Below are 23,488 nucleotides of genomic sequence, written 5' to 3' on the forward strand. Positions count from 1 at the left end.
TGGAAGTTATAGAAAATATTTTTAGTTAAATTTTGACCATAATATGTGAACATGTCAGTATTTGAAAATGGATGCCTCATTTACGATTTCAATGGTAGTATCCACAATACCCAATTTCAAAATTTAATAAACCCACAAAAGCTGTCATGAGAGAAATAAACTATAATAGAAATACGCGAATCAATCTAGTACTATTCATATAAAAATGTAATATAAATAAAACGTGTACCTAATTTAGCTATAATTTTTTACAATCACAACAAAGAGTGTTTGGTAACTAGGCTATTTTGCCATATCCTGATGATAATAGGTTGTTTTACATTTATTAACCCCCCTTCTAAAATAATATAACAATGGATTACTTTTAAAACCTATTTATTTAATAATGGAATCATTTGCTATCACAGCCTCCTAAATGAGTGAACAAATATTTCGATTTGATTTTTTACATGCTTTGCAAAAAGCACTTTCGATGATTGTTAATGAAAATAGTGACATAGGAAAAAAAAACATAAATATATCAGACACACCAATTACACCTTGTTATACAAACCAAATTAACAAATAACAGTCAAAAACAGTGACAGGAATTCATTTACTGGAAGTTAGGTACAAAAAAGTGTGTTCTTCACTTAGGACACTTGGGTCTCTTGTTTATATGAATTATATATTATATTGATATTAAAGAATCACGTTTTGTATAAATTAATGAAAAAAAACTTAAACGAAGTTAAGAAGTCAAAGAAAACCAATGGGAATGAATGTCTAGATTCAAGATTTATTTGAACAAGTATTTCTTGTTCTAAGCAGTATACTGTTTTAGGATTATAAAGTTAATGATAGGTAGAGTATGGTTGTAAATTTTTTTGTACCGTAAAAAAAAACAAAAGTACAATGATATCCACACCATATTTCTATTATAAAATACACGAAAACAGCATCCCACAACCAACGCTCCTTTTTTGAGCAAAGAAATATTTAAAGATTATTCATATCCATCCATACATCTATATGTTATACGATGGAGACGTTTTCCTGCAGAGAAGGTTTGCTCAAGTAAAAGATATGAGTTGCCATTGTAGAATTATTAACATAAAAATTAATGGTTAATATGGTATGATAAATAAATTTACTTGCAATATTTTTCGACATTTCGATGGTTCTTTTTTCATAACCTACTTCCTTAACAATAATTATACCTTATCGACTTAAAACAATCTACAATAATTCTTTGATAATGCCTCGATGAACTTTGAATAAAATCTATGAGTAAGGTAAACAAGATATTCACATATTAATGAAACATTTCATTTGGATAAATTAGTAATATTTCTTTAGGCTCTGTCCTTACAATATTTAACTCAACAAGTATAAAAATGTTTCTGTACATCAACCGTTCAATTTTATATTCCACTTAAAACATTCATTTCTCATTTTGACTTAAATATTTATGGTGTCTTTTCATTTTGATAATTATACAAGACACAAATTTGTACTAATGCTCAAATCGAAAAACAAATACATCGGTTAAATGCATAATTAATAGAATAAATTTTTAGAGGTATGAATATATTAATTTTAAGAATTCTTACATATTCCACTGCCTGAAGAGACATGAAACCTTCAATAGATATGAGCCGGAACAGTATATTTTAACAATCTTATGAACATCAGGTGCATCCGATAGAGGTACATGAGAATTTTAACGATGATTGGATATTCCATTACCCTGCTCGGCTCATATCTGTCCGAGGATTAACAATCTTTGTATAGGTATAGTAACAATTTTTCTCTAAACCAAATTCTGTATTTAAAAGTAATCACAACCTTTCTAATATAGGTCTAACTTTAATTAATTAGGTCATTTTTTGTAGCTTATTTCAATAATTAAGCTACTGAATTTTAAAGATAACTTCATTGTTAATATATACATAATATAAATGTATGGATAAATTAAAGGAAAGCTGGATTAATTATTAACCCATATTCAAGGGAAAGCAAAAACTCTATTGTTACTAAAGAGATTTTTTGAAAAATGAATGGAAGTTAATTTAATATTCTAAATATTAGGTAGGTTTATTTATCATGCGGACAAAATTTGACATCATTAGAGAGAACAGACGGGGACTTTAATTCGGTGGTGTCTATCTTGTTTCCCTTCGGCTTGTCTCATTATAATTCTATCTTACATTACCCCATACTGCACATTAAATAACACACCTAATACAGGACAACTGACAACTTATTTATTAACAATTCTAATATCAATCATAGCTATAAAGATCCTACCCTAATATTGCAATCATAACGGTAAGATTTAATAAATTCAAGTTAAATTTTAATGGTAAATTAATAATAGTGCATAGGTATTCTATCTAAAATAAAACTACAGAAAATATTACATAGCTTAGGAGAGATAGATTTACCAAAGTTAGGCCGTGTAAATCTTGGAATCACAGAGAAAATAATACATTTAATATTATCTTCCCTACACACAGAAGTTCGGTTTTATATGACAGTAAAAAAAAGTAAAGATTCTTAATGTAACATGGATCAGAATCGTAAGTAAAATGACAAAACACTTTTTCGTCAAAATGTGTAGGCGATTTATTAAATTTGCAAGCATTCGATGTAACATTTCACATACGTGAGTAAAAATTGATAAAACACGAAAAACACAATTAATTAGTTACATTAAAAACACATGCATAACCTGCATACATATTTAGTGTACAAAAATATTTTTATTCATACAAACTAGTTCATAACTGCATTCGCAGCATTTGGCTTTGTCTATTATAATAAACAATAAGTTTGTATGAAAGACTTCCTTCTTTTGGTCTGGTGCATTATGATTTTGCTGAATCTAAATTTGGTTTCCAAGCGACAGCGGAAATTAAATTATATTTAGGCCGCACAACCGATTCATTCAAGTTGCAAACAAAGTTATAATAGTCTTTTATACCTTCAGTCTTAGTGTACTGGGTGTACCAATAATGTCTGATCAACACATATTATTTTGTGTTATGAACTTTGCAATATCTGTTTTTTTTTTTTGTGAATAATAAATAGAATGTTTCGCATTCACTTAAAAATCAAATTATAAAATGGCATAAAAAAAATATTAGGTACCCGTTATGTTTATAGATTCACCAGTATAAGTTGTCCGCTGAGTGAGGGCACCATATGCTAAAACTTGACATATCATTTCATACTTTTTATACTGAGATGATATTAGTTCTAAATTTGAACGCCTGACTATTTTGATGATCTATAGTAATCGAATTCATAATTTAAACTTTTTAGAAGAAAGATGGCATTCATTTTTGGTGTTATGTATATCTCCTGGTTTAAAAAAAGTTTAATGTTACTAATTTCATATCAAAAGGGAATATCTACCGAAAATGAATCGGTACCCCTTTTTCTGTTATGACAATGATGGATAATTTTTAATTAAGTTTCATTGTTAAACATTAACTGCTCAATAAATGGATGGATACCTTTTTCCCTTTATCGACTACACTTTAAAACATCACTTTGTTGAAATAAAAAAAAATAAAAAGAATCAGAAAAAAAATATTCCTAAGTATTTGGTTTTATTTTCATTAAAAATATATTTACGTATTGGAGTTTGTTTATAATTGATATCGTGGCTGTAACATTACGGTTAGTAGAAAAATGATTATTGCCGTTGATAAAAAATATTATGATATTTTTTAAGTAATTATTAAAAAAAATCTAGCGATTGCCGATTTCTCAACTCTACTTTCCTATTGAACCTAAAATGGAGCACATTTGACTTCGAATGCTACTCACTAATATATTTTCACGTTGCTGTAAAATGTATCATGCATGTTTATTATGCTAATTATTCTCTAAATATTCCTTTGTAATTTTAAATGACGAAAATTCTTTTCTTATAACTAATTAGTTTTGTATGCTGACATTGATGCATGTGAAGACACATTGGCTGGAGAAGCATCATCACTCTTGTTAAGCTATTCTAGTACCCACAAAACAATATTTACACTCTTGTCACAAGTAAATCCCACGACGGCATATTATGACATAATTGAAAATTAACAATAATTGGTACAGTTTTATAAAACAAACAAAAATATTAAATATATAACAGTATATGTCACAAAATTTCATTGGACAATGATATGTGTAACAGATTAGTACAGAAAAACTCTTGGTGAATTTAAAATCTGAAACTAAACTTAAGAAAGCGATTTACTCAGTGTAAATTCCACTATTTGTATATCATAATAATATCTGAAAATTACTTTCCAATTGCAGTAAATAATAAGATGACATAATACAAATTTTTCATAATTATTTCTGCTGGTCCAAATGATGTTGCATGACGGCAACCCCAATATATATATAAATACATATCGAAAATATATCAACCCGCTTAATATTATTATCATTATAGAGCGATACGTTAACTCAAACCGTTAAGGGATGTTTAGTACTATTTGTATTTGGCAAGTGTCGGAGATTAATTTGACGGAACCAGGAGCCTGTTTTGAATGGTGCACACTTCACCTTGGACGGGGCCATAAGAGACCAGCTCCCCGTCCACGGTCAGATGAGCGGGGTGTGAGGGATCCGGCTGAGGTTCTATTCTGAACGCGTTCACCGGGATCAGTCTGACGTTGGAATCCTCGCGATCCGCAACCGCGTGAGCGCCTGTCCCCAAGCCCAGAAGAAAAGCGAGCAATTGGGCCCGGGTAGCGGCACCGCGCACGACCAGCAACCAGATGATGCCGTCGTCTAGCCTGGAGTCCGGAGCGAAGACGACGTCTTCCCCGAGATGCGTCTGATACCCCGCGTGCACCATGATAAATTCGCCTTCAATTTTCTTCCACGAGGACGGCGCCGGGGTGGTGAGAGCGGGGAGACGCGATGCGGGACCGTATACGCGGGCCGGTTCACTCTTACCGTTCTGACCGTAGCTCTCCGTGACACTGAGATAATCCGAACCGGCCGTACTGAAATAGGCGCTGCGTTTAGACGTAGCCGAATACCACGAATCTAATCGCTGTCTGGATTCCTTACTGCCGATGTCTTCGGCCGCGGTGTCCAAGCAGATGACTCCGTTTGTCCGGCAATTGTCGCATTCTCCATCCATTTTCAAGCATTCTTCGCAATCGTCGAGGATAGCGTCCTGGCTGAGGCTGTGGGGGATGATCGAGGTGTTTCTGAAGGGCGAAACGGGGGGCGCAGACGCGGGCGAGTAGAAAACTTTCCCTCGGTAAGTCCTGAGGCCGATGAGGCGCGCCAGGGACCAGATGGTGAACCTCTGCCCGCCGATCGCCCGCAGACGCTCGCTCTCGATGTCTATGTCTGACAGCAGGCCCCATCCGACGGACAAGATCGAAAACATTATCTGAAATAAAGGGAAAAAATGTCATAAAAGTGAATTAAAAAAAAATATTAATCAACCATAGACTCCTATCACAATATACGGTTTTAACCCTACGGCAAAAAAACGAAAGGCGACATTCTTTTAGTGGCGTGAAGAACTTGTTGCCGATTCGGATTTTGACCGTTCGATTTTTGCCGTACGGTCAAAACCGTATTAATGTGAAGCGAGCGTTACGGCGGTTTATAACATTTAGTAAAAGCCTGGAAATAAGTTTGGAAACTATAATAAAGTTCAGGTATATTTTTTTACACATAAGAATGGGGCACGTCTTGTAATATTTTCAAAATATTGAACTTTTTTTTCCGACCATGTCCGATCCTAATAGGATCATATGGGCCTCCACAGAGTAGAGGTTTGTATTAACAGATTTTGTTTTTTACGAGAAATGGATGTCAGCCACTTGCTCAACCTATTAGGTCCATACCCTGACTCATACACAAATTGAAAATCATTATCTGTGATGTAAAAACAGAATACTAACTTTAATAATACTTGATACAAGTTCCATCGCAAGCAAAAGAAAACATTAATAAAACAAACAGAATATAGCAGAAATTTTATGTGTATGTCTAAAATACTGGCATAATTTTAAAGTAAAATTGTATTTACAAGGATTGAAAGTTAGACTGAATGTATCCATATTAGTGATGCACAACCTATCAGCAGGGTCACATTTACTACTTATTAGCGGGCGGCACAAGGTACAAATATCTATTACGTATTTTCTTTTAGCTGGAAATAAAATACATAATCTCAATTTTGCCTGAAATAATGATATTATTTTCATATATAACTATATATATTTCATACATACATATCATAGTGATTGACCTTACCCTTGGAATCGAATATTCAGATCATTAAGATGTGTTGTAACAACTCTCAGAAATACTGTCACGCAGTTATATTTAAAGATATTGAAAAGAATTAATAATCCACTTGACATTAAAAAACTATAATGATTGTAGGTATATTAACCGCATTGTGTAACCACAAATAACGTTTAAGAATAGTGATTTAAGTGTATCCGGTATCCTTTGAATAATTCAAATTGTAACCAATTAAATAAGTGACATCGGTGGATTTTCTTTTTATGCATATCGGAATGATGATGATTATCATAAAGTAAACAAAGAAATGATAAAAGAACCGTGGAATTCAAAAAGGGTGTGAATTAATCGCACATTGAATTACTTAGTGAAAATTCACAACAAAAATATTCAAACACAATAGTTTTCACATAAACTAAATGATACCAAACAAAAGTAACGTATCACACTTTAAAAATATTTAATTTTCACAACTAGTCACATTCGCACAATTAGTATTTTGATGAAATTCACACAGCGATAAATAAATTCACGAAATAAGTAGTCCTTGGCAATCTACGACAACGTGACGTCATTTAATCTGCAAACCAGCTAACTGCACTTTTGACCAAAAATGAGAATTTTATGGCATTTTGTTATAACGCATGTTTTCTATACTTACAAAAAATTTCCTATAAATAAATGCGTTATAATTCTCCACACAAAACAGCCAACTGCAGGTGCTAAATTTCCAATTTCATAAATGGAACAACTCCGCCCTTCATATAAAATGTCTTTATATATAAAATGGAAGCTAAAATAGTGCGTTAATTCATAGTGCAGCTTATTTCTATTTTTTTCCAAGTGTATTTTTGAAATTATTAAATTCCGCTCGATAGTTAAATTATGAAGTTTTTTCTCCTTCCTAAACAATTTGCCCAAATGGAGTTAGCCGGTTTGCAGATTAAACGGTCGCATTGCGGAAGACGTCAAAAAAATTTAGGGCTGTCAAATAAAGAATGAAAAGTTTTGTTGTTTTAATATCTCCGTATCAATAGAATCGAATATAAGAGAATACGAATTAACAATATTATTGAATCTTATTTCCTCATTTGACATTATTTATAATATGTAAACATAACGTAACAGGAAACTAATATGTAGGTGGGTTTGGGTCGAAATCCCGAAGGCCGAAATCCCGAATGCTGAAATCCCGAATGGCCGAAATCCCGAAAGCCGAAATCTCGAAAGCCGAAATCCCGAATACCGAAATCCCGAACGCTGAAATCCCGAATGGCCGGAATTCCGAAAAATAAAAAGAAATACAAACACCAATAATTGCGCAATCTCGAATTGCGCAATTTTTGCAAAAGAGACAAAAGCCCATTTTTATGGAAATATAAATAAAAAAAAGAAAAATAAAAAAATACAAACACCAATACTTGCGCTATCCTGAATTGCGCAATTTTTGCAAGAGAGACAAAACCCATTTTTTGCAGAAAATGGGTTTTGTATATTGCGCAATTTTTTGCAGGAGAGAGAATTTTGTATAAAAATGGGCTTTTGTCTCTCTTGTAAAAATTGCGCAATTATTGGTGTTTGTATTTTTTTTATTTTTCGGGATTTCGGCCTTCGGGATTCCGGCCATTCGGGATTTCAGCATTCGGGATTTCGGTATTCGGGATTTCGGCTTTCGGGATTTCGGCCATTCGGGATTTCAGCATTCGGGATTTCGGCCTTCGGGATTTCGTCCGGCACCCTATGCAGGTATATTATATGTTCAGCATTTATTATTGTGAATGTTTGTAAACATATATTTTTCTAAAGTTATTATTATTTCAAGTTGATTACAAATACTATAGGTATATAATAATAATGTATTATTTTACCATAATAATTTAATCTGTGTACTGATATAATAATATATCTATAAAATTATGTGTGTGTTAAAATATTCATAATATAATTGATTGAACCGCTATGAAGAGCAAAATATATTTTCCATCAATACCTCTATTTAATCATTTTCGATTTTTATGAGTACCTAAGTAGTTAAAATAATCTATTGACAAGTGAGAACTATTTTTTTCCATAGTGAAAATCTACCATTTGACAGTAGTTGTCGCTCATTTGTGAAATCCATCCGTTTCCTATGTGACTTTCATCTATTTCAACGTTGTCGGCGCTTAGTGGAAACAGTCTATTTTATTGTGAAAATATAATATTTCCTTTTAAAAAATACATCAGTATTTCAGTGGTAAATTTTCCGTGAATTGAAAATCTGGAATAAGGATGAGAAGGCATAAATTATCCAATCTTTGAACGAAACAGCTGTTAACTCAAATACCGTAAAATTAACAAAACCACTATAACAGATTTCTACCACTAACCGCCAATTCAATTAATCAGCCCAAAAATAGGATTGAGAATGACTGAAAGGGTCTGAAAACCAAAATTACAAGCCGACCACAATATTACCTAAGTATTAACTAATATTAATTTACATCATAATCATGCTGTTAATAATACATTGTACATGTTTACTGATAACACAAATTACATTTAAAAAAATGTATTGTAGCTTGTAATAATTGTTTTTTCCCCATTTCAGATAACTAAATTACCTACACAGTTGGTATATAGCGAGAATAGTTTTGGCACAACTTCTTCTTCCTTTAGTGCCATACCCTAGCTAGAGGAGGTCGACCACCATCAGGGCGATCTTTGCATTATCATCTGCTACCCGGAACAGTTCAGTGGAGTTGCTCTCATGGATGTTTTTTTTCAATTCAATTCAATTTTAATTTATTTTACATATTGTGGACATTACAAATTATAAGTTTAAGACGTTCACAACATGACATTTAGAAACAAAGAAATATTATTAAAACAGTATTATGTAATACTGTAATTATGCAATATTAAGTTATTCTACAGTATAAATGTGTAAATACAAAAAATATGAAGTATATAGGTACAAGGAAGTACACCGGATGAGTTAAGCAGACCCTATTTTAAGAATTTATAAAATAACATCCACCTATACTCATTCTCACGTAGATGGAATATATCAACATCCGAATCAATTTGGTTGAACAGAGTTACTGCCCTCTCAATTGGCATCACCAATGGGAGGTTAGTTCTAAATGTTATGTTCTAAACTAAAGCCACGAAATGTGGCATCGTTCTTCGCTACGCTTACCGTTGATTTTTGCTTGGATGACATCTTGAGGAATGCTTGTCCTCTAATAATGTGGCCGAGGTACTGTAGTTTCTTTAGTTTTTATTAGGTACTACGCAAAACTTCTCGGTCATTTCCCATTCAATTGAGAGAACGTCGACACGTCTTTTCACCCGGTCAGTACAAAGAATTCTGAGGATGAGTCTATGTCTATACAGCCACATCTCGAAAGCCGACATCTCCTGGTTTAGCGTCCATCCATCCAGAAAAGGATTGAAATAACATATCGGCGAAATATACGCAGTCTCAGACCTCGGCTAAGGTCTCGATTGCTAAGAAGGCGTCTCATTTTGAGAAAGGCATTCCTTGCGATCTGAATTCTAGTTTTTATTTCCCGTGACTGGTCCCATTTTTCTTTGACCCATGTACCTAAATATTTATAGTGGGTCACACGTTCAATCGATTCACTGTTAATAACAACTCGTGTTGGACGTTTGGTGTCGCTATTTTTGATACATACTGTTAATAATGTTGTTTTCTTGAGGTTCATATTTTGGCACAAATAATTTTAAGGAATTTTAATTTTACTGAATTTATTGTTAATTATTATTAGTAAGTATGTAGGTAGGTACTTACTTATATTATTGTTATTTCTCATTAGTAAACATTATATTCCCCATACGTTAACCAGTAATTACGATTTTACGCCTATTGATTGTGTTATTACTTTTATTAATTATTAGTGAGTAGTTATCTAATGATCTATTATTCAGGGTTCTGACGATTTATACGCATTTCAATGTATTATTAGTAATTAGGTAGGGTTTTTTATTGTATTAATTTATTTACTATATCCAAGTTATAATTTATTAACTGCATTCGTTGTCAGTGTGTATTTACCACTAGTGAGTGCACTGAAGATGCCGAAAGGCTAAACCCGGGTCGCAAAAAACGACTCAAATGGAATAGTACAAATAAAACTGAACTCCATTAGAATATAAGTATATTCATTTTAACACTACAACAGGTCCTACATGAGGTCCAATGGCAGTAGTGTAGTTAGTATAAATGAAACAAACACAAACACCCAGACTTTGAGAAAATTACATAACTATATATGTGACCTCACCGGGTCGAACCTGGGACCCCCGGATGAAAGGCCAGCCTTACGCACTGGACTACGAGGGAAAATTAATCGCGACTGGTAGGTACACGCGATACTAATCAGTAATTAACTGGGTTAGTACTTAAGATAGATTTACATTTTACAATATTTTTTATAATTATTACAATACAAAATACTGGTGTAAAATACGAAATATGTATCGATTCAAAAACAAATTTGTATACCTACAACCATTTCTTTTATTCAACGAATAATTCACGAGTTTTGAGAATGTAACATTCTATAATATATTGAACTTACATAACTTGAAAACCCTCAGATATATACCCCATTAGAAAAAATCATATAGGTATATATATATCTGAGGTGTTTTCAAGTTACGTATGTTCAATTCAGTGCGATTATTAAACCATCGTTGCTGTAAAAATGTTTGTTTATCATTGTTTATTGTCTATTGTGTTTCAATATTGTATTAAAAAAAGTATCGAATTTCCAATCCTGTTAATTGATATGATGATAATTGCTATCAAAACCAAGAGTCAAACGTGTTTCTACCAATATAATGTGTTATTCGAGAAATGGAAGAATATGACACCCAATTTACACGTACTTATAAGAAAACTGCTTAATCTCTGTAATTTAACATGTCACATTTGTAAACATCTAAAAAATATTTATCTAGTCTAGAAGCAGGGGCGCAGCGTCCGCGGTTCTTATGGGCAATGTGTGCGGCGCACATGGGCAACCGAGCCAAAAAGACGGCCTTTCGAATCGGTCTCTCTAGACAAGCCGCCTCCTGATTTGCGGTCTTCGTGAGTGATGAACTTGTAGTTGTTAATTTCAGATAATTTATTATCAAGAAGTATGCATCCGAGAGTGATTACGAAGTATTTTATGTATACGAATACGAAGTGTAATTGTTTTGGAGTATTTTTTGATTTTGTGAAAAATGAGTTAGGTATATGACACCAGTCTGAATATAAACAAAAAATATCGGCTCAAGTAAGGAATGATAGATTTTATAATTAGTTGAATACACTCGGTGTGGATGTTATACTGTTAACTTTTAAACATAAATACGATATTAATAAAAACGATTGAAATATTAAGACGATCGCTTTTATTCTTAAAATTATTTTGTCATTTTGTGCACTACCTACAGTACACTGTTTTTTGTGATTTCGTAATAATTATGTAACCATTTGAATTCACATGATTTGATCTTATCAGATTTAAAATATCAAAAATGCTATTTTTTTTTAAATCTAGCAATAATTTAACACAATTTTCACGGCAGTAGCCACTAGCGAACGTTTATTTTCAAAACGAAAATTTACAAAAAAACTACTTCGATATCTACCAAGTGTATTTATTAGTGTAACCACATTGTTAATGATATCAATATAGCATCAGTTTTAGTGATAGAATATGCCCTAGGCCAAGCCCTAGGTTTAGACATGTTTATAAAAATTGCATCGCCATAAGTCAAGAACAGTGATATTTTCATTAAAAACATTTATATTGTAGTGAGTCCGGCCTCGGCGCCGGAACCCTCCAGGTTATGCCACAGGGGTATTGAGAGTGTCGCCTCTCTGGCGGCACCCGGAACACACGAAACTTCACCCGGTGGCGATGCTACAAAAGCGATCTACGCGCTGCAGGTCTCGCATGGCAGGAGTCGCGAGACGTGGCGAAGGACCGATGGAAGTGGCGCGACCTTGTGTCCTAAGCCCCAATGTAAGTAAGTATGTAATATCGTTTCGTGACAGAGTTTCAAACAATAGATACTATTTCTAAATATATATATAAAGCATTCCGATTGATGCAACAAGATCACGTGGAGCTTCCCATTGTTAAAGTATATGGTGGGAATATTGCAATCAACTTCAAAACGTTACAGGCATCTCAAAAGTCATCCACTACATATCTAAAGGATACGAGGTATTTCATGACGAATGCTGAAGTATCCTACTATAAGTTGTCCGATGAGAGAGGGCGCCACATGCTAAACATTTTCACATCATTCGATACTTTTCCTACTGTGATGAGCTTAATTCTAAATTCGAAATCAGGACGATTTATGATGGTAATATGTCTATACTCTATACCAAGAGATAGTGATAACAATGAATATAATACGATTACATTTTTTACTATTTTAACAATTTATATATATTATAATATAATATGAAACCATTATTATGAATTGAATGTGTTTTGTCATTAAATATTATTATTATTAACGATATTTTACCCACTATCAAAGCATTTAGTGGAAAAGACATAACATTCCAACATCTTTAGTTAATATTACAACAAACTATTAGGAATGTTTACTAAAAAATATAATTTATAGCTTATAGGTTCATTAGTTACCTACAAACTAAGTATTAGAAAATTTTCCAATACAACTTATAGTTTAATCAGAAAAGTTTGTTTTGTTTTCCCAAAAACTAGGGTAACTGGAATGCTATCCTTTTCCCAATCACCCATTCGAATAAAGTCTGACTCTCGCCCACTGCGGAACAGAGGCGGAGACATCCGTCTCATGTTTCGTCAAGCGAATGCCCAACACCCAATCCTCATAAAAAACTGTTAAGTTTAAACCACAGTGTTGATCTTTAAAATCGTTAAAACAAAAATAAACATTTACATATTTTGACAATGAAACACATAATATAAAAGATTACAACATTATCAAGTAATATATGCAGATACGTAAAATATTTTCAATGACAATGATTTGAACTTAAATAACATATTCATTCAAACAAAATATCATAAGCGACCTTGAGATTGTGTGTCATTTGAAAGGTATTTTCAAGTTGTGCCTGTACACAAAATGATTTTTCATACCTCAAACAAAATGGAAATAAACTTATAATTTTCCCTGACCTATATGTTTACATTTTATAACTGATGTTAATTTATCGATTTCTGCTTTGAAGCGACGTAGTGATTTACATTTTTTTTTATATCAAAATATATTTTAACCGAGAAACAAGGATACACATAATATAGTTAATAGATTGTAATTCAATTCTTCCCCTAAGAGCACCGGTACCTATATTAATTAGCCTACCTATATAGCTAATTGTAGAGTAGATACATCATGGCCCCCACAAAGGAGGGGCTGACAGGGCTTTAGCCTGGAGACTCGGGCTCAGCAAGGGCCCGACGTGGCGAGTCGACCAGATAAGTGATATAAATACACATCACAAATTCCCTCTAATTAAAATTATGTAGTTGTACGATATAATTTTTAATTGTATATCGATACTCGACAACTCCATAATTTATATTGATGCATTTAAATGTAAGTACAAAAAAACACTAAATATGCACATTAATTTTACCGCGTACAACTTTTGGAAAACGCTACTATAGAGCGTCATACTGCCTTTATCTATAGTTATAGGTAGGGGGACCCGCCAAAGATCCTAGCCTGGGGGCCCGCATCAGAATGTGGGGGGCATGAGATACATAATAGGTATTTTCCAATCAGGGACGGCTCTTGTATAGGAGCAAATGTGCACTGATCTCCCAAATTATTACGTAACTATGTAATAATAAGTACGTATTCAAATACCTACATATTGTATGAATTAATTATTGTAAAATATCTTTAATTTGTCGCCCGTCTGCACGCATAAAATGCGCGTAATTTCTGGCAGCCTGCATGTATGCGTAGGTACGTCCTTCGTAGTATTAATTGTGCAGGAGAGAAATCGAACCGCCTGGCGATGATTTTTTTTTCACGCTGCCGATAATGTGGGCTCAGTTGTGATCTTTTTTTATTTCCGAACGTGCAATATTTACCTCACTTGGGACACTGTGCCTCCCAATCTGAGCTTACGAGCGCAGACGACATTTCACGACAATGCTGTGTTTGACTGGCGCGAATAATAACAACTCACAAACGCTTTTGAAGTCGGTACAAGATTCCCGCGTAATATTTCAAATTATTATATTATTATTTCGTACGTTATGAGGTAAATGCTACGTTGTTTGCCATATAATATTGAATCGATCAAAATATCGATTAGAGTGATATTGTGTTCATTAAGTTAGGTGTAGCAATCTCAACATACAAATACCAATTTTATAATTATTTTACCTTTAAAAATTAAATAATTTTATTATGCCTAGAGCAAAGTAAACTTGTAAGTAAGTAATTGATAAACTATTAATAACCTTTACATAATATAATATACATACTACAATTTTTTACGTACCTACTTATACTACTCTAAGAGAAGTAGTTATTTAACAAAAGCGTTACATTGTAACAATTTCTACAATATTAGGTATTTCAATAGTGTATGTGGAGTATGAGCGTTATTTTGAACGTAAAAGAGGATACAATATTTTTTAAGAAGATGAACAAAGCAATTTTCCAATGTCAATTATTGAAGAAAAGAAATATAAATTATTCTATCAAATACAATATTCGTGTTACCGAAGTATTTTTTATTTTGAATACGTCTTTCAAATCAGTCCCATTTGGAGTGCAATTCTGGAGTTGAGGTGTACAAAGTATTAGCAATTTTTAACAGATAGTAACTATATCCCGTTGAAAAATCACCGATCCATAGTATTTATCAAAATAATACAGCGCGTAGGTATATGCGGAGAATGTGGGATGCAAATAACCGAAAGGTGAGTATAAGATATGCCCGAATTGCGTCAGTATGTGAACTTCAACCGACCATAACCCGCGTACTATCTATCGGAGATACACAAATGAGGAGTTTACGGCTTTGTACCAATGACATATTGTCTAAAATACTTGCATCAGTTATAATTTATGGAAGTTAGGAGTGTCAAACGTGGAAACTACGTTGGCACATATGAAATGTATTACAATAAAAATCGAAAAGAGTTTGTATGCCTTTTGCATCATACCTATCATATCCAGAAGCTTGGACTTTATAACTTTGACAATAAATAAATGCTGTCGGTGAATGTGAGCGTCATTTCGTTTCTCAACCCCCCCCCCCCCCCCAAGATGTATTATATATTTAAGCATAAGCCTACCTCCACTCTGAAGGCTATTGCCGATATTTTTCAATACCACAAAAAGGAAAATGCATGTCTTTGCATGCACTCCCTAATTTTATGATCACCGGCCGCCACTGTTTCCAATAGAAGAAGAGTCATTTTGAAAGTTCATGCCTAGATAAATTTAAAACCCCAATTTGATAATAATATGCAGTGAGATTCTACACTCATGTTTCGGTTCAAATTATTTGTGAGAATCTGCATTTTCATAACTACAAACGAAGCAGAGTAACGAAACAACGTTCCGACATGACAGATTCAGACAGACCTTCAAGATTCACCGAAACTGGATTTCAATCGGTACTTGCCTGATATCCAACAGATATTGAATGACTCGGGCGCCACACCAACGACGGAGGTAAGCACGGATTTTCAAATAGATATTGATTTAAAGAAACTTTTCAGGTTGTGTGGATGATATATCTATCGGATGATCTATGGAGAATGACAATGTGAGAGAATCACTGACTATCTAGTTTTAATAATGGATAGTAGGATACAACTAAGTGCGTCGACTTGAGCTTAGAACAGTTTGGTTTGATAATGAATTTGCAGTAAAAAGTCCATCAATAACAAACCGACCTGTCGACGATCTCCAGCTACTTTCACGATTTGCTGTCTTCATTATCTTTTTTATAATAAATGCACTATACGCTCGAAATTATCTTCAACGTTCTACATACATTATTAATATAATTTTCCTTCTGCTCAAGCATATACTTTCTCTCTACTTTATTACCACGTTTTTATTAGCTCGTATTCTTGTTTGTCCAGTACAAATTTTTTCTTGTTTGTCCAATACAAATCTTGCAATCGATTTTTAACTAACTTCTCGACTAGACATTTGAAACTTTTAGAATATATCAGAACACGATGACAATGCATTCTTTTAAAACTTTTAGCCATCTTTAAGCAGAATTGAATTTCAGTTAATTTTGTTTTGTATGTAAAGTTATTTCGGGAAAAAAATCGTAAAAAGTAAAACACTATTATTGGTTGCTAAGGGGGTCCTAGCAACTAAATTATTAATATATACGTGCGTTACTATGGAAATCAATATGAAATTTCAAAATGACATTTCAGTATTCTATAATATGTATTCAGTATTTCTATCAAGTACAAAAAAAAAATAATTATTAATAAGTACATAGAATTGTCAATTTTATATGATTCAACAGAAAAATTAAAAACGTGGTATATAATAAGTATTTTTTATCTTGTAATTTTTATATTAATGTTGTTTCATATACATATCGTGCCGATTGTAATTACTAATTAGGTTTTTGTCAGTGCTATACTTTACTACATACCTAGGTACTTATAATTTACTGTTGCATTTATCTTCTACTTTTACAGTGTATCGTCACACATTGGCCAATCACTGTTATGACAGTGTTAGTCACAGTTAGTGACAGTTATGATAGTGTTTTTTTTTTAAAATAAATAATAATTAAATGTGCGGTATTATACAAGGGAACCGTTTCCCTAACAACCATTTCAGAAATTATTTTATGCATCATAGGTCACCGGTGCGCAGCCTATTGCACGCGTGCGATGTTTGGCATATAATCTCATTCGGGACGACGTACCTATAAGGTTCCGGAATTTTAAATGGCACGACGATACTTGAAAATTCTCTTGGTAAACGTATATTTCTTTTTGGCGATAAGGCTTACTGCCTTACTAAAAAAACATTTTTTGAGAGCTAAACAAATTTCTCAGTTAATTATGTTCGACAAAAATGGCAGGAAGAGCTGAAAAAATTATGAGCTAAAGGATTCTTCTACAATCAATGTAACCCAGCGAAGTCAAAAGGGTTGACACGCCAATCCCATATTATGCTCTAACGAATAAAATATTTGAAGGAAAATCGCTTGTTTGAAGTTAAAATTTATGTTCATAATTTAAAAAAATAAGTCCTTGGCACGCCATTTATTAATAAAATAATATTATTTTAGTTTTTAATTTTGGGAAATAAGCATAAAAAGTTTGCTACCCCTGACACGTGGGTTAAAGCTAGGCCGATAAACAAAATTAGCCGAATTAACAAGTTTAATATTACGTTACTCACTACGCAGCGTTGAGACACAATATTGAGATCATATTCCTTTGTAAAGGTATAAATAAACGTGAAAATTTGAAAAGGATGCATATTATTCTTCAATATTGACAATGGTACTTTGCACATACGTTATCATCAGTAGGTTATTGCACTAATGCCATTTTGAACATTCTAATGCAGTGTCTGCCAAACGTTTTTACCTGACGGCACATTGGAGAAGAGAAATATGTTTCGTGGCACACCAAATAAAAATTTTAGTACAGTTAACAATAATAATATTGTTTTATCAACAAATTATTGTTGTTTTATATACAGATTATATATTTTATATACAATAATTTGATTTTGATAAAGAATTATATCAAATCGTAGATCATTCACTATATTACTGTAAACAAGTTAATCAATCTTCTCAAACCAAACCCATGCGGAGTACCTACTTACATTGTTTTCGTATAAACTATAAAGGTTACTTGGACCGTCAGATTAATAATTGTCGCAATCGGATTTGTAATTAATAATTATTAATAATTAAAACCAATACGATTTGGATGCTGTAATAACGAGGGTTATGTATGTACTACGACAGCGCAATTCGCGTTTATTTTCAATTGTACTATATGTTCATTATTATTTTTATTTTTGCAATCACGTTAATTTGTTTGACGTTCAACATCTTGTATGTCTGATTGATTAGTCACTTAAAAATATGAGATACTTTAATTTATGTGTACATTATTTACTAGATGTGAAAACTATCTTTATAATAGCTATATGATTTTAGAGAGAGAAAAAAGTGCGCTTAAATGAAACCATTTTTTAACTGTTTAGTTAGAATAGTACGTTACCTATCATATGTAGGTATTTTTACAATGAAATGCAATCCAATTGTACGTAATAAATGTAACAATGTGTTTTTGATCGTTGAAAGAAAATGTCCGCATTATTCGACGCAGATGTCCGCGACCGCAGTAGGTGCGCGGAAAACCTCGGTTCAAAGTCAAGATTAAAGCGAGAAATAATTGAAGGTCTTTTACATCTTGGCAAATGGCTGACCTTCATGATGCGCGACTTCGGATCTACCGGTTGACCGCCGGTCACGACGAATAAGCCATGTTGACGTTGCATTATTTATTCGAATAATTTATTTACCACAGTAAAAAAAAATAGGTGACGGTCATCTGGGAGATGTGAAAAATCAATAAGCAAAAATCCCGCTTCGCCATACTGTGCAGATCCGGATGAAAGTATAAATAACGGATCGAGATCTTTATTCCGCTTTACTATGGGTAATTACGATTCATGAATTGCAACAGCTGAAAGTATAATTATATTCTTTACCTCTCTGGCATATGATAGGTACCAACAATAATTGACTACGGCTTTATGGATCGCAGTATAATCACGGGTGTTGAAAGCGATGGTGGAGAAGGATGATCACGACAACACCGATCGCTTTACTTTGACACCGGGAATTAACGTCTCTCCATGCCTAGTGTACTTAGTGGGATTTGAAAAACATTGTGAAAAAATATTATGCTAGTTTTATTTGAAAATCCTATGCTTTAGAAAATGTGTGAAAATGAAGTACCTGGCTGTTAAAATTGAATCAATGCTAAGTGATGGTAACTGAACATTGGAGGATGAATTTTAGGTACCTAGTATACTTTGTCTAGAAAATAGTAAAATGATAGTTTCATCATTAACGATTTTTTGTTAGTTATACGATTTTCGAGATATTGATTTCAACAGCACTCTGGTAGATATGACTTTCGAGCCGTGAAAATAACGTTTGGTGTTTTGATATTTAACTTCAGTGGGTCTATTGACTATTCTATACACAAGGCGGCTATCGACAGCTAAAGTGAAATATGTTATTACTTTATCATATTTACATATTGAGGCAGGTAAACTGTCTATCTCGCTCTAAAAGTTAACACAGCCAAGAGAGGGGCTGCTAAAACATATCCGCCTTAGATAGATTAGCCGTTAGATTTTTCAGACGATGGGCCAAAATAGCCAACTTAAAAATAGTAGAATTATCGCAAGCTTTGTTTCAAAATCATTAAAATAGGGATCTACTGCATAAACGCTTTAATTATTAAAAAATACTATCAATTCAATATTATTTTGTATGTTTAGTTTAATTCTTATAATGAATGTCGTTTAGAAATGTTTAATATCTTCGAAAACACTCGCCAGCGGAGCGAAAAATACCTATATTGTTATTTATTATGTTATTGTAAAAACTTACGCAATTTTAAATGAGTTAACTCGTAGGTGTGTCGCAGTAGTTGATGTTTTATTTAAGTAGAAAAAAACAGATACTTAATGTGTACCTAATTTTATCATTAATGTTACGATGTATGACGTAAGTAATAAATAAAATATAAATCAAGGTCGCACATATTGCAAACTATCAATGCTTGCAAAATATGTTTAAAAACATAATGATCTTTGACATTGTTTTGTGTTCGGTATAAGATAGCAAACATTCTGATATTATATCAGCTGTCGAAATCCAAATATTTTGATGAGATAGAGATACGTCCTATCTAATCTAAGCAATTATACACGCAAATAAATTAATACAAAAACAGAAGCTATTTTGACGATCTTTCTGCAATTAGCCGGATACCGCGTTTCTTGCAAGATATATTTTTTTATATTGTACACAGAAAATACGGGTATAGGACGATTTGGCGCCGGGACAACTGGACGCCATGCAATTCGAAAATAAATAAACGTTAGGTACTTATACGTACTTTAAAAAGATATATTTAATATTATTATTTATATTTAAATTATTATAGATATTATGATTTAACAGTTCGTGAGAATTTAAATATGCACACGTAAATAATGATTTAATCGTGCACATGTTTTAAGTTCCAATGAAAAAAGAGTTTTTTTATTTTTATATAAATCCTTAGGCATGGTAATTCTCAATCCGTAATAAAAAAACATTATGTTAAGAGTAAAATGAATTAAAACTACTAAATGGTAGATAGAAACTGATTAAAATTTATTGTCTACGTTCTGTTTACGTGTCTACGACAGTGCGGCGTCCAATTGTCATGGCGTCCAGTTGTCCCATTCCCGAAAATACGACGTCGCTCCAATGTGCGTTTATTTTCTCAGGCGCGATGTATTAGGGAATAATAAAATAAGCCAATGTGTTTTCCTATTATTGAACAATGATTTTTTTTGTAAATTGATACTAAAAGCAATCGGAGAATGGGTTACTAATCAATTACCATTGACCATCTGGAACTGAATATACACAACACAACCATAAACATAATGTAAGGCTAAAATAATTAGTATTTAACAGAATTGTATATACATATTCTTATATAGGTTCAAGGTACATATTGTTAATTCGAAGAAATTGTATTTTTTGCTCGATATGAGATCGACGTTGAAACACAATATTATATCGAGCAGTAGCGAAGGGTGGAGGTAGGCTGGTAAGATCCGACATAAATTGTGCACATTAAACTTCGTTAGTCATACGTATTTGTTTTTATTGAACTAAGACTACAATCTACAGATGGTATTGGTTAGTTTTTAAAAATCAATTAAACCCTGTCTAAGCCAAACCATTTCGGTATACTTTGGGCGATACGACAAAATTATGCACACTTTTTCATTTATACTTATTTGTTTTCGTTGGATTAAAAATACATACTACGAATATTGTTGGTTGATTTTTTTAAAAATTATTAAGCCCTGCCTAAACCAAACTATAATAAATAAAAAAATATTATTCTATCTATAAAATATCCAAAGTTATGTATGGTTTAATTGAATAATTTTAGATATTTTATTGATAGACGAGTATATTATTTATTATTGCTTGGTTTCGCAGGGTTTAATTGAATTTTAAAAACTAACTTACACCATCTGTAAACTGTGGTCTTATTTCAATGAAAACAAATACGTATGACTGCCAAAGTTTAGTGTGCACTATTTATGGCGCATATTAACAGCCTACCTCCACCCTTCGCCGCTGATCGAGTTTGTTAAGTCAAGGTACAAATTGACAATTTACAGGAGTGAAAAATGAAATAATGTTATTGGTTTCGCACATAAATTGTATACCCTACCAAAAAAGGTGTAACATCGTGACAGTATACCCTTGCAGACGGGACTTTCGGGAGGCTGAGAATGAAATTCATGATTGAAAATTTAAACCCATAAGCGATTAATTTTCACCACAGTGTTCTAAATCCAATGTGTCCCCAATTAAGCTCAGCATCCTCTATGGTTATATATTACATAATCAACATACTTAATTTAATATCGAATCGACCGTGAGAGCTATATTATTTATATAAAATAATATTTAAATTATAGTAAGAATTTAAGTGTGTTGAGTTAGGTTTTCTTTAAATGAATTACAAATATGTAATATGACTGTTGTGATAACCGTGCACTACCTGTGTACGTGATTAAAACACAAGGTCGTTTAGAATTTTATTTTAAATGTTACACAATAACATAATGTATCGTGTGATTAGCTATTATTACAAAAGTTACTCGCATCTATGGAACAAAAAATAATTAGAATAATACAACCAATAGTTTCTAAATGTTCGTACAGCTTCAGAATAATAATCCTGAAAAAATATCATTCGACAGCGATAAGTCTACTCTGGTGACGTCAAGTAGGGGTAGGTAGGTCAAGCGCTGCTTTAGGCGGCATAAGGGCGGGAAATTAAGGAAAGAATGCAAATACGAGTATTTTTGATTAAATTTCATGTATACGAGTTTTGTTCGCCTTGCGGCGTCAATAGGCATGCCAGATCCGTCAGTAGATGTCACAATAACTAGGGTTTGCAATACAGACACCCCAAATTCCGTTCGACTTTTTAATCACGAAATCCAAGGATTGACAGTGTTGGAATTGCGATATTGGGATTATTTTTACATGTTGTTTGATAAAAAAAATATATTTTGTACATATATATAAAATTTCACTGGCGTTTGTCTAATCTCGAGATTGTAAAAAAATACTATTATCTCAGGATTGAAAACTCTGTCCGGAATTACAATCCCTAGTCAAAGGTTTTCGGTTTTAGAGGGCGTTAAGTTCAGTCGGCGTAGGGAGCTTTTTATTTCTTGTATTTTATGACCTGATCATCATTAAGTCATGAACAAGCCTTGGTGTACGGCGACTGGATTTGCAGTTCAATCTTATGTTATGTTTTGAGGAAGCCACCTTTGGTTTATGACTTAACGACGGTCGGACCATAAAACGAAAAAAACGCCTGAATGTTCTCAAATACGACCAATATTGAATGCGCGTTTCGTTTACTGACAATGCATACACACGCAACTATCGAAAAGTTGATTAGTCGGTAATTTAGGTATTTTATGTGTCTATATATTATAATAATTTATGCTAGAAAAATAAATCAAGGTCATCCAATATATAGAACATGCACATAAAGCAAAAATAAATTAGTATTATGCCTGGTTTATTTTTAGAGAGCACGTCAAACTTTCAAATTACAATTACTCCATAATATGAATTCGAGACTTACCAACAACCCACGATTAGGGAATCCAATCCCGAGCCAAAATTCTGATCCCGGGATTGGCACTTTTTCCATTGTTAATATAAAAATTTTATATTTACAAATAACATTGATAAAATCGGTCAAAAATAAATCTAGTATAATTTATACTATTTAAGACATTTATTGTTAATATTGTATACGTTCAATCTTGGAAAAAAATAAGTTTAATGGAGTAAATAATATTGTAATATAAATAATAATGTGAATTTAATATGAGATTGCTGTTT

General features: G+C 32.7%; 1 protein-coding gene across 1 annotated transcript in view; it reads right to left on the minus strand.

Annotated features, from left to right (window-relative positions):
• Positions 1-3,057: 3,057 nt before the first annotated feature.
• The window catches only part of LOC147063506 (sphingosine kinase 1-like), a 53,696-nt gene continuing 33,265 nt past the window's right edge, over positions 3,058-23,488 (minus strand). Inside the window, exon 3 of the mRNA XM_085959706.1 lies at positions 3,058-5,398. Within this exon, the coding sequence (XP_085815832.1) occupies positions 4,508-5,398 (891 nt within the window). The 3' untranslated portion in view covers positions 3,058-4,507. The remainder of the gene's footprint in view (positions 5,399-23,488) is intronic.

The sequence above is a fragment of the Rhyacophila brunnea genome, unplaced genomic scaffold, assembly GCF_057557595.1.
Source record: "Rhyacophila brunnea isolate RB1 unplaced genomic scaffold, BYU_Rbru_1.0 scaffold_9, whole genome shotgun sequence".
Lineage (NCBI taxonomy): Eukaryota > Metazoa > Arthropoda > Insecta > Trichoptera > Rhyacophilidae > Rhyacophila > Rhyacophila brunnea.